Raw genomic sequence first — 14,074 nt, 5'->3', positions numbered from 1 at the left:
AAAATAATCCAAAATAACTGTCATATTTTAGTGTGATATTGGTTACTTTTTCTACTTTTACTTATAGCAAATGTTATTTAGTTGTGTAATTCACTTTTAATACGAAAAAAATTATTTTAAATCCTAATTAAGAACAATAATAATTACTTATACAATTAAAACTTATATATGTTTCTAGTCATAGTAAAATTAACTAGCCATAATTTTGGTTTCTATAACTTTTTTCCTTATTTTTTATCTCTAAAAAATTGAAATTACCGTTTTAAATTTTTCTTTTCTTTTATTCTAAAAACTTTTCATTTTAGTTCTCAAATTAAACTTTTTTACGTAACAATATGTGAACAATTATTTATTAATCGAAATGATCATTTAAGTTTTTATTCAATACATAAGAAGTTAATTAATATATATAATACTAAGGCTTAAAAATAAAAAAAAAACATTGAATTTCATTAAACCGAGAACAATTTTTCTTACAATAACGAAAATCACGAAAATCAAAACTGAGTGGTTTCCCAGAACGCAAAGGCATTTTCGTTATCATAATAGTCAGAAAATAAGGAAGAATAACAGTAAATTATTTAATAAACGGTAAAACAAATCGAAAAGGCACTGTAAATTGTTTTGATGTGATAATAATATATATTTATTTGGAAGATTTTGATGAGTTATTTGATGAAGCTTGTGGAGCAATTAAGTGTAGTGTACGACTGAATTGTCTTTAATTGTGGCTACCCTCCCCACCATTCCTCACCATACCACATCCTTTCTTTCCTTCTCGCCTATTCTTTCTTGGTAACAGTAATATTTGTATCTTCAGCTGCCAGGCGCCGTTTCCTTTTACTCTCTCTTTCTCTCTCTTCCTTTTTCAAAATCCAGTTTTTACTTACTCTGATCATGCCTCCACTGCCTCACTCTTCTCCATAACCATCGCACACTACTCACTCACCCAATTCTTTTTCCTTCTTCTCCCCCTGACACACTCACACACGCAAATTCAAATTTCACTACCAAAAACAATGGTGGGTACATACATACTACACACTACTCATACACATATTTGTGCTTCAATTTAATGACCTTTCACACACCTCACTGCTTTCTTCTTTAGCTATACCATTTTTATGCCTCTTTTCAACTTACTTCGCTTCACTCTCCTGACGCAAACACTCATCAAAATTCAAATTGCAAAGGGAAAAAAATTATCATGGTCGATTCCCTTTCTTCCTCTTTGCCTTTCTCACTTTGCTTCTTTCCTTGCTTCCTCTTTTCTTCTCTTTCTTCTTCCATTTTCTGTTTATTTTAACTCAATTCCTTCTTTCAGTCACCCGTGCAGTTCGTTTCTTCCTCCTCTCATGCTCCTTCTTGGCTTCAACTCCTCCTCACCGAGAAGTTCTACAACGCTTGCATAATTCACGAGGAGGCAAAGAAGAACGAGAAGAACGTCTATTGCTTGGATTGTTGCATCAGTCTCTGCCCTCACTGTTTGTCCCCTCACCGCTCTCATAGACTCTTGCAGGTACTGTTGTTCACTGCGTTACACAGAAGATGCAAACAAACATCAACACACCCAAAACAAATCCTCTCATGAATTCTTTTAACTTCTCTTTACACCCTTTTGCAGATTAGAAGATATGTGTATCATGATGTTATAAGGTTGGATGACGCTGCAAAATTAATTGACTGCACTTCAGTTCAAGTATGTTTTTACCTTTCTTTTTCCCTTTAATTTTCAAATACAGGTTCAGTTCATTCGGCATAATTGAGCAAGGTTATAAAGTTTCATTAAAACACAATTAAAAGAATTCTGGCGGTGTCTAATTTCCTTCGTGCAACTTCAACCTCAACCTGGTGTTTCAAGCAAGCTAATTAAGAAGAGCAATTTGTCAAGTTAGAATTTCAGTATATGTTTTTTTTTCCTTTCATGTCTGTCTTACATGATAGTGGGTGGAAGTTGCACAAAGGGATGGTTCGCTTTGTGAAATGTTTTAAGCTCTATCACTCACACCCACATGGTTACTTTCTCTCTCTACAGTCCTACACGACCAACAGTGCAAAAGTGGTATTTTTAAACCAAAGGCCACAGGCAAGGAACTTCAGAGGCTCCGGCAATTTCTGCAGCACCTGTGACAGAAGTCTGCAAGACCCATACCATTTCTGCTCCCTTTCTTGCAAGGTCCTCTTTTATCACTCCTAATTTCACCCCCTTACCAACGTTATCATTATTGTTCCATAATACATAATGCATTCCCACCCTTTTTTGTGCATATTATTTATATATATATATATATATATATATATATATATATATACTTTTTCTCTTTTCTCATTCATATACCTGTATTGTTTTTCTCACAGATCAATTATCTGGTCAGAACTAAGGGTTCTCTCTCTGGTTACCTCTTCGAGTGCAACTACTTGCCGCTACCGGAATGTGGGCTCGACGATGGTCTGATGACCCCTGACTCGGTTCTGGAACCGGCCGGTTCGGCTAGAACCTCGTCAGGCTCCGGAGGGTATGGTGGGGTGGATTGCAGGACCACCCTGGCTTGCACTGCAACCACTGAGATTGTGAGGAAGAAGAGAACCGGAGGCTCTGGTTTCCGGCCACCGTGCCGACCGGCGTGTTCGCCTGTGTCGGAAATCTCGGCGGGTCTGATGAACCGGAGGAAAGGGAACCCCCAGAGGTCCCCGCTGTACTGAAGGAGTTGCGAGAGGGTGAGGAGGTTCTCTGAGATGAAAACGAAAAACCGTCTCACGAAAGAAAACAACTTTTTGGTATTTTGCTATTATGATTATCAATTATTCTAAATATTACTATGGAGTTAAAATCTGGGATTGCAACTTAATACACTTTACAGGGAAGAAAAACCTCCTAGTTTTGTAGATTATCACCCTCTGCTTTGTTGCTGCTGCTATGTATCTATGTACCGAGTTTGGTAGAACAATGTAATGATTTATTTTGAGGTTTATGAGTGTTACTGTTATAGTATTATATAATATATGGAGCAATTGGTGTTGGTGTTTTGCACAAGATATTGTGGAGGAAAATGTGATATTTGGTTGGATTAGGTGGTGCAGATAGAGGTGATTTTTTGGTTTACTTGAATGAGGAAAAAGCACAGAGCAGGGTTTTTAAGAGAAAGTGGCTATGTGTTGAGTGTGCCCCACACTAATCTTATGGTAATCCCAGAATAGCAAGGATTGGGTTTGTACTGCACGATAATTTGTCCTATTTTTTTCCTTCTCGTTTCTGCTTCCCAGTGCAGCGTCGTGACAAAATTCAAAGACAGTGCTCTTTAATTTATTGCTATTTGTCCCTATCCCATTGCGCTGCATTTGAGGTCTCCTATGGGAAACTTGCAACTTCTTTAATCAACTTCCAACCATTTGAATCATATTCATTAAATGGTGGGTTTTTTTTTATAAGTTTACGTCACCATAAATATCCCCAGTTTTAGCATAATAAATGACCCAAATGCTATTTCTGTATATTCCTTTTTTATATTTTGTTTACCTCTTTCTATTTCATTATCTTATGCAAGATTAACTTATAAATTCTTATTTTTATGGAAGATAATTCTGATGAAGTAAGACTGTTATAGATGATTATTTTTAACTACTCATTATAAATCGAGATGTTATTGTATACGACTGTTGTTGACCGAAGTATTCTTTCTAGTATTCTAAATTTAGATTATTGAAGTCATTACATGTAAATGCATTTTTTACGTCTTTCCTTGATATACTTTGCTTTCTTCTTATCTCTTTTAAACGACGTTTAAATTCAATTTTTTATTTTAATAATATTTCAGTTTCTTGTGCCACTAATAGCATAAAATGCCGTATTAATACTTTTAATTCATAAAGATTAAATGTGGCGACAATTGATACAACCTCAACAAAAGGTAATGTAATTATTTTTCTTTTTCTAATCAATGTTTTGTTGCCGTTTGTTTTTATTTTTAAAAATAAGTAATATTTCTAAATGTTGTAGAGAAGTTCTGAAGTCTGAACAGTGGATAATAGAAGAATTAATGAATGAAAATTGATAAATGTGAATTGGATGTGAGTGGGGCAATTAAGTATGTTTTTGCAATCCTTGGAATCGAAAGTAATGGAATACATGGCACCAAATAGGAGAAAGTCTGGAAATGTCTTAATTGCTGGTTGGCAAGTGGAGTCCATTTGACCCACCTTACCTGAGCAAAGGTCACAGCTACTTGTCCTTTTCATGTTCTGGGTAAAAGGGTGACTCTTCATGTATCATATCCCATTGGATATCATATTGGCCTAAAAGCATAAAATGACATAACATCTAAGAACCCTTTATTTAACGTCTTGCATTTCAAGCAACAACTACGGTTCAATGCCCCAAAACCCCTTCCTCGTTATCACATCACAATAAACAATAAAATATACATATCCTTTTCGATTAATTTTCCTCCCTGTCCTATGCTGCAAGGCTTTATGTGAGTTCATTCAGTTTTGTCTTATACTTTCTAATTTTGTCTCTTTCACCACAAACTAAATCTTTTGAGTTGTTATTCAGCTGTAGCCTTGGAAATATTCGACTTTATTAACTAGTAATGTATAATGCTTTTTTGGCGCGTCTAATATGTATTTTCTTTCTCCGTTTCTTGACTGAAATCGGTGAAGTACTTTCTTGGACGCACATATTATTGTAGTGGACATTCCTTTGCGACTATGCACTACAAGTTAGGTTTAAATAACATTGTTAGGGATTGATTACCACCTTTTAGGAATATACAGAGTTTCGTCACAATTTTATTATTAAAAGACATATCATTGAGTTGAAGACAAAAATAGTATTTAAATTTTTTTTTCTTGACTTTTAAATAACATTCTTTTTTACTATTGAGTGTACCATAACATAAGTCTCCTTATTGAGGTACAAGGGGAAAGACAATTCATCTTCAATGAAAAATTAAGAAAAATCATTTTCGTTTCCTAAAACAGGCGCTAATGTTTCGATCTCAAGTATGATGAAATAGCATCCTTAGGGGTTATTTACCGCATCTAAGGAGAACTAATGAGCTCGAAGTCCTATAAGATGGTTCTATCAAAAAGGAGAAAAGTATCATGTTCAAATCTGTAAAGAAGACGTCCACCAAAGCTCTCAAAACTAATGAATCCTCCGAGGAGTCAGACAATGAACAAGACTTCATGAACGAAAACGATGAAGAGGAGCTCTCATTGATTTCGAGAAAGCTTCAATCTGTGTGGAGGAAAAGAAGAGGCATGGTGTTCAAGAGCATATGTTTTGGATCTGTCTCAAAGAACAATCCTAAAGACAGACGATTGGAAGACATAATTGTTTGTTATAAGTGCAACAAACCTGAACATTTCAGATCATAATGTTTCGAGTTTGAAAAGATGAAAAAGAAATCAGTCGGACCTAGATATGTAAAGAAGGAATTGACTACACAAAAGTTTATGCTTTAGTAGCAAGGTTAGAAGCCACTAGTGTAGCGAAAGGAAACGACCACGGTTGTTTTTTACAATACACTTCGATTGTCAAACCGAGGCATATCTTGGCGAGGTAAAAAGGTGGGGAACTTTTGGCCTCGGTTCCAACCGAGGTAATATCTCAAAGGGTACTGCCTCGGTTCATCAACAATCGAAGTAGTACGGAAGAAAATAAAGAGGGGGGAGGGGTTATTACCTTGGTTGAACCGAGGTAATAACATGGACTTATGGTGACGGTTCTAGCTTCAACCGCTGCCAAAGCCCTATTTTTTTAAAAAAAAAGTTGTCGTGCACCCTATGGCATCGGTTGTGGTTGAACCTAAGCCATACATAGGTTTTCTACCTCGGTTTTGGCTACAACCAAGGCTTATTCTCTTGCAATTTTTTTAATAGCAGGTATGTTTTTGTGATATCCATTATCACAAAAACAGATCTGCATATCAAACAATATAATAACAACACAGATTCAACACAATAGTCAATATTTACATCACATAATGTTTAAAGCATAATGTACAAAGTCTAATAACAATAAATCAACATGTGCTAATGTATTTTAAAATCCTAATAACTATGAACTATTGAATAATCTAATTAAATATTTTGCAAGTGTCTTCCTTAGGTACGTAAGTGGCTTCTCAGGAAGTGGAGTAGGAGTCTTGAATCTCTACACAAGACACATGATATTAATTAGTGGATATGAATTCCAAATGATGGAGAAAAGTAAAATTCATTAAATCTAAATATTACCGTTTCCCAACCTCTTGTGATATGGGCACGAATAGTGTGGGTCATCCAATACATTACGTAGTATTCATACTCATATGACCAACTTTGTCTGTTATACTAATATATCATCACAGTTGTAAATAGTTAGTGAAAATCATTAAAACAAAACAACTATAAGAAAGTATGGCTTTAACATATGCCAAACCTTGAGAGCAACCCATGCAAACTTTCTACCGTTAGCAGTTGATCTCCCAACCAACATCATACGTGCTGCAATAGAACTATAAAAAAAAAGGCTTTAGCATTCATTTATATAACAAAGAAAGTCCAAACATTGAGGTTCTTACCAATCAACTGCTTGTCTGAGATGTTTGGGAGGAGACTTGTGCAATGAGCAGAACCACACAGCATAGCTCTCCGGTATGGAAATAATAAGTAGCTGCCAATGGTGCTTGAAATTGATAACAACTTAATTGTTATATGTTAAAATCACATATGGAACTTTGAAGTTAAAAAACTTCACTTACCTAGATATATAAGGAATAAAATATATGTCCTTCCCCCTTGCAAAGCTGCTGATGAGATATGTTGTGATTTCATCAAAATTATTTGGTTCGTGAGTGACTTGGGGATCAATAAAGCCATAGACATCATTGTACCCCAAGTTGTTACTTACACCAAACATATACCGGAAATCAAAAATTACCTTTGATATAAGTATACTTGATATATAAATCAATTTTATATAAATAATTACTCATAGACTTACATCATCCATAGCTGAATTATTGTAATATTCAACTTTTTTTTTCTTCCCGACGCAAGCTCCCTGACATCTTGGTATGCAGGTATGATGGGACCTCAGAGCCTCTCCCAAATACATTAGCATCATATTCAACCTTCATAGGCTCATTTGCAATCATGTCTTAAAGTTGTTGCAATGCACCAAGAGGATCATCCTCAGATAAACGAATCTTCTCCTGTCCATGCATTTGTTGTTACATGAAAAAATAGGATAAGTTTCAACATCAATAACATGTAAACTTTAAAGTTGAGAAGTATAAAGTAGAAGTCCATACCAGGGGGTCAGAAATCGAACCAATCAAGTGTTTAGGCCAAGCGATAAAAGACTGGAATGCTTATGCCACAATGAAAATCTCATCTGTGGGCAGAGGAATTGAGGCATCTGATATGATAATGTCGTTTACTGAGGCCTTCACCTCATCCTCTGATAGCTTCATACCATGAACAAGAGTCGCTGCCTGAAACATTGTTCGATGGGCTACCAACATCCTTCCAGTACCATCTAAAACGTATAGCAGACATGGACTAGCATCGTCCATGTCATCCCCTAGGACGGTTGGTGCTGAACAACTTCCTTTCCCGCTTCTCCCTGTCAGAGTAAATGCTAGATTATACAAATAATAAATTATTCAACCTAAATGTTTATTAATTTTACTTGTGGGAGGCACAACAGGTTCCTGTACTAGAGATGGCTGCAAGCACATCCCATAACTCTCAAATTGCTGCTCAAACTGGCGCATAACTCTGTTAGTCACTTCTGTAGTGACTTCATCATATAATTTTGGCCTGAGCTCCTCCCTAAGCTCAGTCCTAAGCTCCGCCCTAAGCTTTTTTGAGATCTCTTGTGTCAGCCTTTGTTCTTGTTCTTCGCTGTATGCATATGAAGTCTGACGCGAAGAAATCCCAAAATAATTTCTAATGCCTACTCTAGTACCAACAACACACACTCATCCAGGGTGCTCAGGTTGTCTAATTGCAGTGGTAAGAATATCCTGACGACCCTCTTGAATGAATTGACCTTGGGAGCTCTGACCAACAAGTCTTGTAACATAAAAAAATATCATTATTCTTTAAAAAGTTCAATGTAGTATGTATAATGAAACTATTATTATTTTAGAAATAGTGATAACTTACAATTCTTTCATATATTTCTCCTGCAGTCTCAGAAGAGTAGTCCTCTGATGATCTTAAACGAGCCAACTTCCACTTCTCATGCCGAGAAGATAGAGAAGGAGGCTGTAGGCTACCACCCTGAGATGAGGGTCTACCTTTTACCTTTTGGTTGAGGATTTTCTCCTCAAGCTTCCTATATCCACCACGAGATAATAGGTGGGGGTTTCTATTTTGGGCACTTATTCCTTGTGCTTTTGTTCTTGTTTCCTGTCACATATAATGAATTAGTTTATATGATATAAATTTGTTAATAAAGAATTGAATAATATCAACTATATTAACCTGTCATTCCTCTGATGTTCGACTCTCTACAAATTTCAACCAAGTCTCCTCATCAATGGTCTTACATTTTTCACATGAAGACTCATTTTTTTGGCTCCAAATACATATCTCGAGGTCAACTTAGTCTTAAAACCCCGAAATTTTTTAGCAATAGATGATAAACACTTATTTCTAAGTGTTGCGACATTTGGAATGTCAAATGTCATCTGCAATAATCATAATAAAGTTGTATCAGTACAAAATTATCAATATAAACAAACTGTAATTCAAATGATATTAATTAACTTACCAATAGATCGTTCCATATAATGTTTCGATTAACCTTAGACACATGGTCAAAAGATGGAGTAAGAATATTAATCCTATCACGTTGCAGTACTCCAAGGTATGATTCCACACCAGTGATCACATTAACATCCACAGGTGTTCTTTCACCACTATTTCTTCTGACCATCAGTTGTCACAACCCGGTGGCTCCCCTAGTAGGTCTGGATGAGGGAGCCTCATCCCCTGATGAAGGTGAATGGTCAGTCATATATCTGTCAAAATAAATAACTTGAAATATTAATAAAAGACTTATGTAATATCATATAATTTAACAAAACATGTAATAAAAGTCATATGAAATATTAATAAAAAAACTTATGTAATATTAATTAAAAACTTATACACAAATTTGAAATTCATACATAAATAAATGGATTGGTCATATGTATATTCCTTCATCATGATCTAACCGAATTGCATGTACATCGTTAAGTAGACGGTAGTCATCCAAATTTGTCGTTGTTTTCAATGAATGGTTGTCAACAATATGAATATTAATCAGATTGTCTTCGTTAACTTCAATTTGTTTTTTGCCTTGAAGAGCGACATACCAATGATCAGACACAAGATCTTTGATATAAAAAACTAGATATGCTTGATGTACCATGATAAACGGTTTGTCTCGATAACCCACCTTTCTAAAATCAACTAATGTCATAACCGATTCATCTATTTTCACATCACTCTGTATTGTCAAACCACTTACATTTGAACAATGGAACAAAAAACTTAGTCTAATCAACCTCCCATATCTCTTCTATTGTACCATAATATCTCATTTATCCAAGAACAGGATTTTGATCTTTTGATGTGGAAAATTGGAGCGACTCAACTTCTAGACTAACTCCATTATTCTGTATTGTGCTTTTATCATCCAAAGTCTTCGTATAGAATGTGTAATTATTGATTTCATAACATGCACAACATACGACGTCAAACTTTAAACCATTTGCAAGCCATAACAAAATCTGAGAAGAATGTGGCTTTTTGTCAACTTCAGATTTGAACCAAGACATAAATGTTCTGTTATGCCTCATCAACTGCCATTTCTCTGATTGTCTTGGATTTTTATTCGTCACAATGGATTTATGTGCTTGGAAAAAGGGATCACTTCATCTGTGTTGTTCAATATATAAAGATGTGCTTGCAACATTTCTTCGCGATCTTTCGTCACCACATTCACACCTCGAATGCTTTTACCTGTAGAACATTTATTCAACCATGATGTGCAAGGAACTCCTATTGGATATGTTGATGTCATGTAATCTGAATAAAACTCGATACTTTCTTTAGCAATATACCTTTCAATCGATGAACATTCAGGACAATATGGATTTTTAACGTACTCTTTCAAAATCTTCATATAACGCTCAATAGGATACATCCATCTTAAGTATTCTGGTTCGCACAACTTGATTTCTCTAACCAAATGAACAAGTAAATGTACCATGATGTCAAAAAAAGATGGGGGGAAAAACATCTCTAGTTGACACAAGATGATAACAATCTCGCCTTGAAGTTCATCTACCTTTGTATAATCAATAACTTTACTACAAATTGACGAGAAAAATGAACACAACCGAGTTATGGTCTACCTAACATTTTTGGGCAAAATTCCACCAATAACCACCAGTAACAATTGTTGCATTAAGACATGACAATCGTGAGACTTCATGCCAACAAGCTTTAAGCCCTGCATCGACAATAAACTCTTCATATTTGAAGAGTATCCTTGTGGTACCTTGATACTCTTTAAATAAAGGCAAAAACTTATCTTCTCTTATCTGGACATTGTATAACATGCAGGAGGAAAATAAGTACGTTTACCAATCTCCCCTGGTGCCAACTCTTCTCGGATCTTCATGTCAACCAAATCCAAACGAGCATTCACTCCATCTTTTGTCTTTCTCAGAATGTCGAGTAGTGTACCAATCAAGTTATCACACACATTCTTCTCTGCATGCATCACATCTATGCAATGTCTAACATCTAACTTTGACCAGTATGGAAGATCAAATATTGATTTCTTCTTCTAAGGGGTCGTTACAGATGACTTCTTGGATGTTTTCCCAAATACATGATGCATTTTATTAACTTTTTCAAGAATTTGAAGGCCAGTAAGTTGATTTGGTGCTTCGTCCCTCTCTTGATATCCATTGAATGCTTTCTTTAACCTTCGATATGGATGATTACATTTTAGAAATCTCCGATGACGCAGATACACCGTCTTCCTTCCGTGTTTCAATTGATAAGCTGTAGTGTTTTCTTCACATATAGGACATGCTTTATGACCCTTGACACTGTAGCCTGACAAATTACTGTAAGTTGGGAAGTCATTAATGGTGCAAAGTAAAATTGCATGCATCACAAAAGTTTCATAAGCGAATGCATCAAATATTTCAACCCCATCAACCCACAACAACTTCAAGTTTTCAACTAGTGGGCTTAGATAAACATGTGTCATTACTAGGCTGCTTTGGACTAGATATCATCATAGACAACATCATGTACTTCCTCTTCATGCACAATGCAGGTGATAAGTTGTAAATTATCACTATAACTAGCCAACAACTATGATTGGTACTTAAATTACAAAATGAGTTCATTCCATCAGTGGCTAAACCAAGCCTAAGATTTCTACATTCTTGACCAAATTGGGGAAATTGTTGATCAACATTTTTCCATTGCTCTAAATCAGCTGGATGACGAAGCAACCCATCAATTTTTCTCTCATCTGCATGCCATCTAAGGTTTTTAACATCTTTTGGATTCGCAAACAAACGCTTAAGTCTGGGCATAATTGGAAGGTACCAAACTACTTTCAAAGAAGATCCATTTTTTTCTATCTGACCATTATCTTCACTATTGTTTTTTGATTTATATAATGATAACCCACATTTTGGTCACTTTTTCGAAAATTCAAACTATTTCCTATATAAAATGTAGTATTGGGACAAGCATGTATCATTTTATACTTCATACCCATCAAACAAAGAACTTTCCTCGCATCATAATTACGAGTGGGTAGTGTATTTCCATCTGGCAGCATTTCATTCAACAACGTCAACGACTATGTGAAACTCTTATAAGTCCATCCATTAGTCGCCTTCAAATTCATGAGTTTTAACACTGCTGACATCCGTGTGAACTTAGTTGAACCAACATACAAAGGTGTTTCCCATCAGTCGACATCGTCTCATACACATGAGCTTTGGCAAAATTTTCTGCGCCAACATTGTGAATCATGTCCTCTAATTTACTAGTGAGCCATTCGCATTCTTTTATCATTCACGACGTTCAATGGGATCAGACTATATGAAATGGATGTCAAGAGTGCATTCTTAAATTGCGAGATTAAGAAATAAGTATACATGGAACAACCTCTTGACTTTGAGTGTCAGTCGAATCCCACACATGTCTTCAGACTTAACAAAGTATTATATGGATTAAAGCAAGCCCCCAAAGCTTGGTATGAACGATTAAGTCTCTTTGTTATAAAGAATGGTTTCACGAGAGGTTAAGTAGACACCACGCTATTTAGGAAAAATGTCAATCAAGACTTCATCATCATTTAAATATATATTGATGACCTTATCTATGGCGCTATTGATGGAAAATTGTGCCAAGAATTCTTGATCATGATGCAAGAAGAGTTCGGGATGAGCATGATGGGCGAGCTATAGTTCTTTCTCAGACTACTAATCAAGCAAGAAGACGATGCGATCTACATTCATCAAACAAAGTATATCAAGGAGCTACTAATTTCAATAATTGGTATCAGAGCTTACTTTGATAGTTTTTCAAACTTTACGAAAATGGTCGGTCATAACCAAGTTTATGCTGAGGGTGCTTCCATCAACAAACCACCACAGAATTGATCATAGATAGCGCTCAATAGATAACGCTTTTTTAAATAAGCGCTATCTATTAATGCACGGAACAATAGATAGCGCTTATTTAAAAAAACGTTATCTAAACCTATGACCATAGATAGCGCTTTTTAAAAAAAACACTGTCTATAAATAATTAATATTATCTTTTTTATTCATAATTTAAAATAAGCTAAAAGATAGCGTTTGTTTTAAAAAACGCGGTCTATTTCAACACAATAGATAGCGTTATTTGAAACAGCTGCGTGCTCTTTTACATTTCTCTTTGGGAGCTTCTTTCAAAATTTCCCTCGTTTTCTAAATTTTCAGTTTCGCTTCGTTTAGATTCATCAAACCCATTCCCCCAAATTTGACTTCGTATTTGCCCCCAAATTTCAGTTCGTATTTGCCCCCAAATTTTAAAAAACCTATCACAATATCTCCTAAATCACATTTTCGCGTTCCCTCTACAACCACATTTTCCCTCTTCACAATTCTAATTTCTCTTCCCTGCATCGCAATCTCGAATCTCTCCAGAAGCTTCTTCTCACCAAAGCCATCTTCATCGACGAAGACACGTTCTCCAAAGCCTTCCTTACCGCTGACCAAGCCCGCTCCATCAAACTGCTCCAGCAACGAGTTGAGACATTGGAGAGAGAGGTTGACTCTGCCATCACCGCTGCCGCTCGTCCTCGCTCTGAGAAACGACAAGCTGAGGCCGCTCAGAAAGTCGCTGACTTGCACGCATTGGAGAGCTGGAAAACGTTAAAAAATGAAAGCGCAATGGTGAGACCCACTCACATGGCTTTAGCATTTTCATATTATAAAGCACTCGCTCACTCCATATACAGACATCATCACAGTGACCTTAAACGACACTGTTTCGATCCAAGATGTCAGTCACGTCACGCTAAGATCTTCTCTTGTTCCACCATGCCAAACCCTAGGCTCCACCAAGCAATGCGGGATTTATCGGGAGAGGGTTAGCGTAAAGGTGTCAAACGAAGAAAATGCTTGTTTTCGTTTTCGTCGTTGTTGTCACCTTCATCTCCCTCTAGGAGTTTTGCTAGTGCCACGACCACGTTTACACGTTCACCACGACCACCTCTAGGAGTTTTTATTTAAATTGATTAATAATTTCTTTATAATAATTTAGTTATCAGTTTAATGAAGTGAATATGACTTAAGGTTTGAATTTTGAATGAGATTGGCCATGTTTAGAAAGAAGAAATTACTATTTAGATGTGAATAATGTTTGAGTTTGATCATTCTTTGTTAATGATTTCGGTGATGTTACGAATTTTTGTCAGTAATGTGTTTTGGAGATTGGTTTCTGGTTTTCTTTAACCTTTTCTTTTTCTTCTGGAGATTCATACGACAATTGAAATAGGACATCGGGA

At 35.8% G+C, this 14,074-nt stretch overlaps 1 protein-coding gene and 1 pseudogene across 3 annotated transcripts; one reads left to right on the top strand and one right to left on the bottom strand.

Annotated features, from left to right (window-relative positions):
- The first annotated feature begins 687 nt into the window (after positions 1–687).
- LOC148197694 (PLATZ transcription factor family protein) lies at positions 688–3,311 on the top strand. 3 transcript variants are annotated; one of them, XM_088116810.1, is made up of 5 exons: positions 688–1,206; positions 1,329–1,519; positions 1,625–1,699; positions 2,036–2,176; positions 2,359–3,311. In XM_088116810.1, exons 1-5 carry the CDS (start codon positions 1,125–1,127, stop codon positions 2,701–2,703), a joined length of 834 nt encoding a protein of 277 aa, XP_087972936.1. In that variant the 5' UTR covers positions 688–1,124; the 3' UTR covers positions 2,704–3,311. The 3 variants fall into 3 exon arrangements, with proteins under 3 accessions (XP_087972936.1, XP_087972935.1, XP_047177440.1); XM_088116809.1 differs by having other exon boundaries at positions 691–1,022; positions 1,325–1,519; XM_047321484.2 differs by having other exon boundaries at positions 693–1,210; positions 1,325–1,519.
- Positions 3,312–6,061: 2,750 nt separating this feature from the next.
- LOC148197693 (uncharacterized) lies at positions 6,062–7,142 on the bottom strand (annotated as a pseudogene).
- Between the last annotated feature and the right edge of the window lie 6,932 nt (positions 7,143–14,074).

Source organism: Vigna umbellata, chromosome 5 (genome assembly GCF_029865625.1).
Source record: "Vigna umbellata cultivar VRB3 chromosome 5, Vumbellata_1.0, whole genome shotgun sequence".
Taxonomy (NCBI): domain Eukaryota; kingdom Viridiplantae; phylum Streptophyta; class Magnoliopsida; order Fabales; family Fabaceae; genus Vigna; species Vigna umbellata.
The sequence above is the reverse complement of the archived record's forward strand: the minus strand, read 5'-3'. Positions and strand labels throughout refer to the sequence as shown.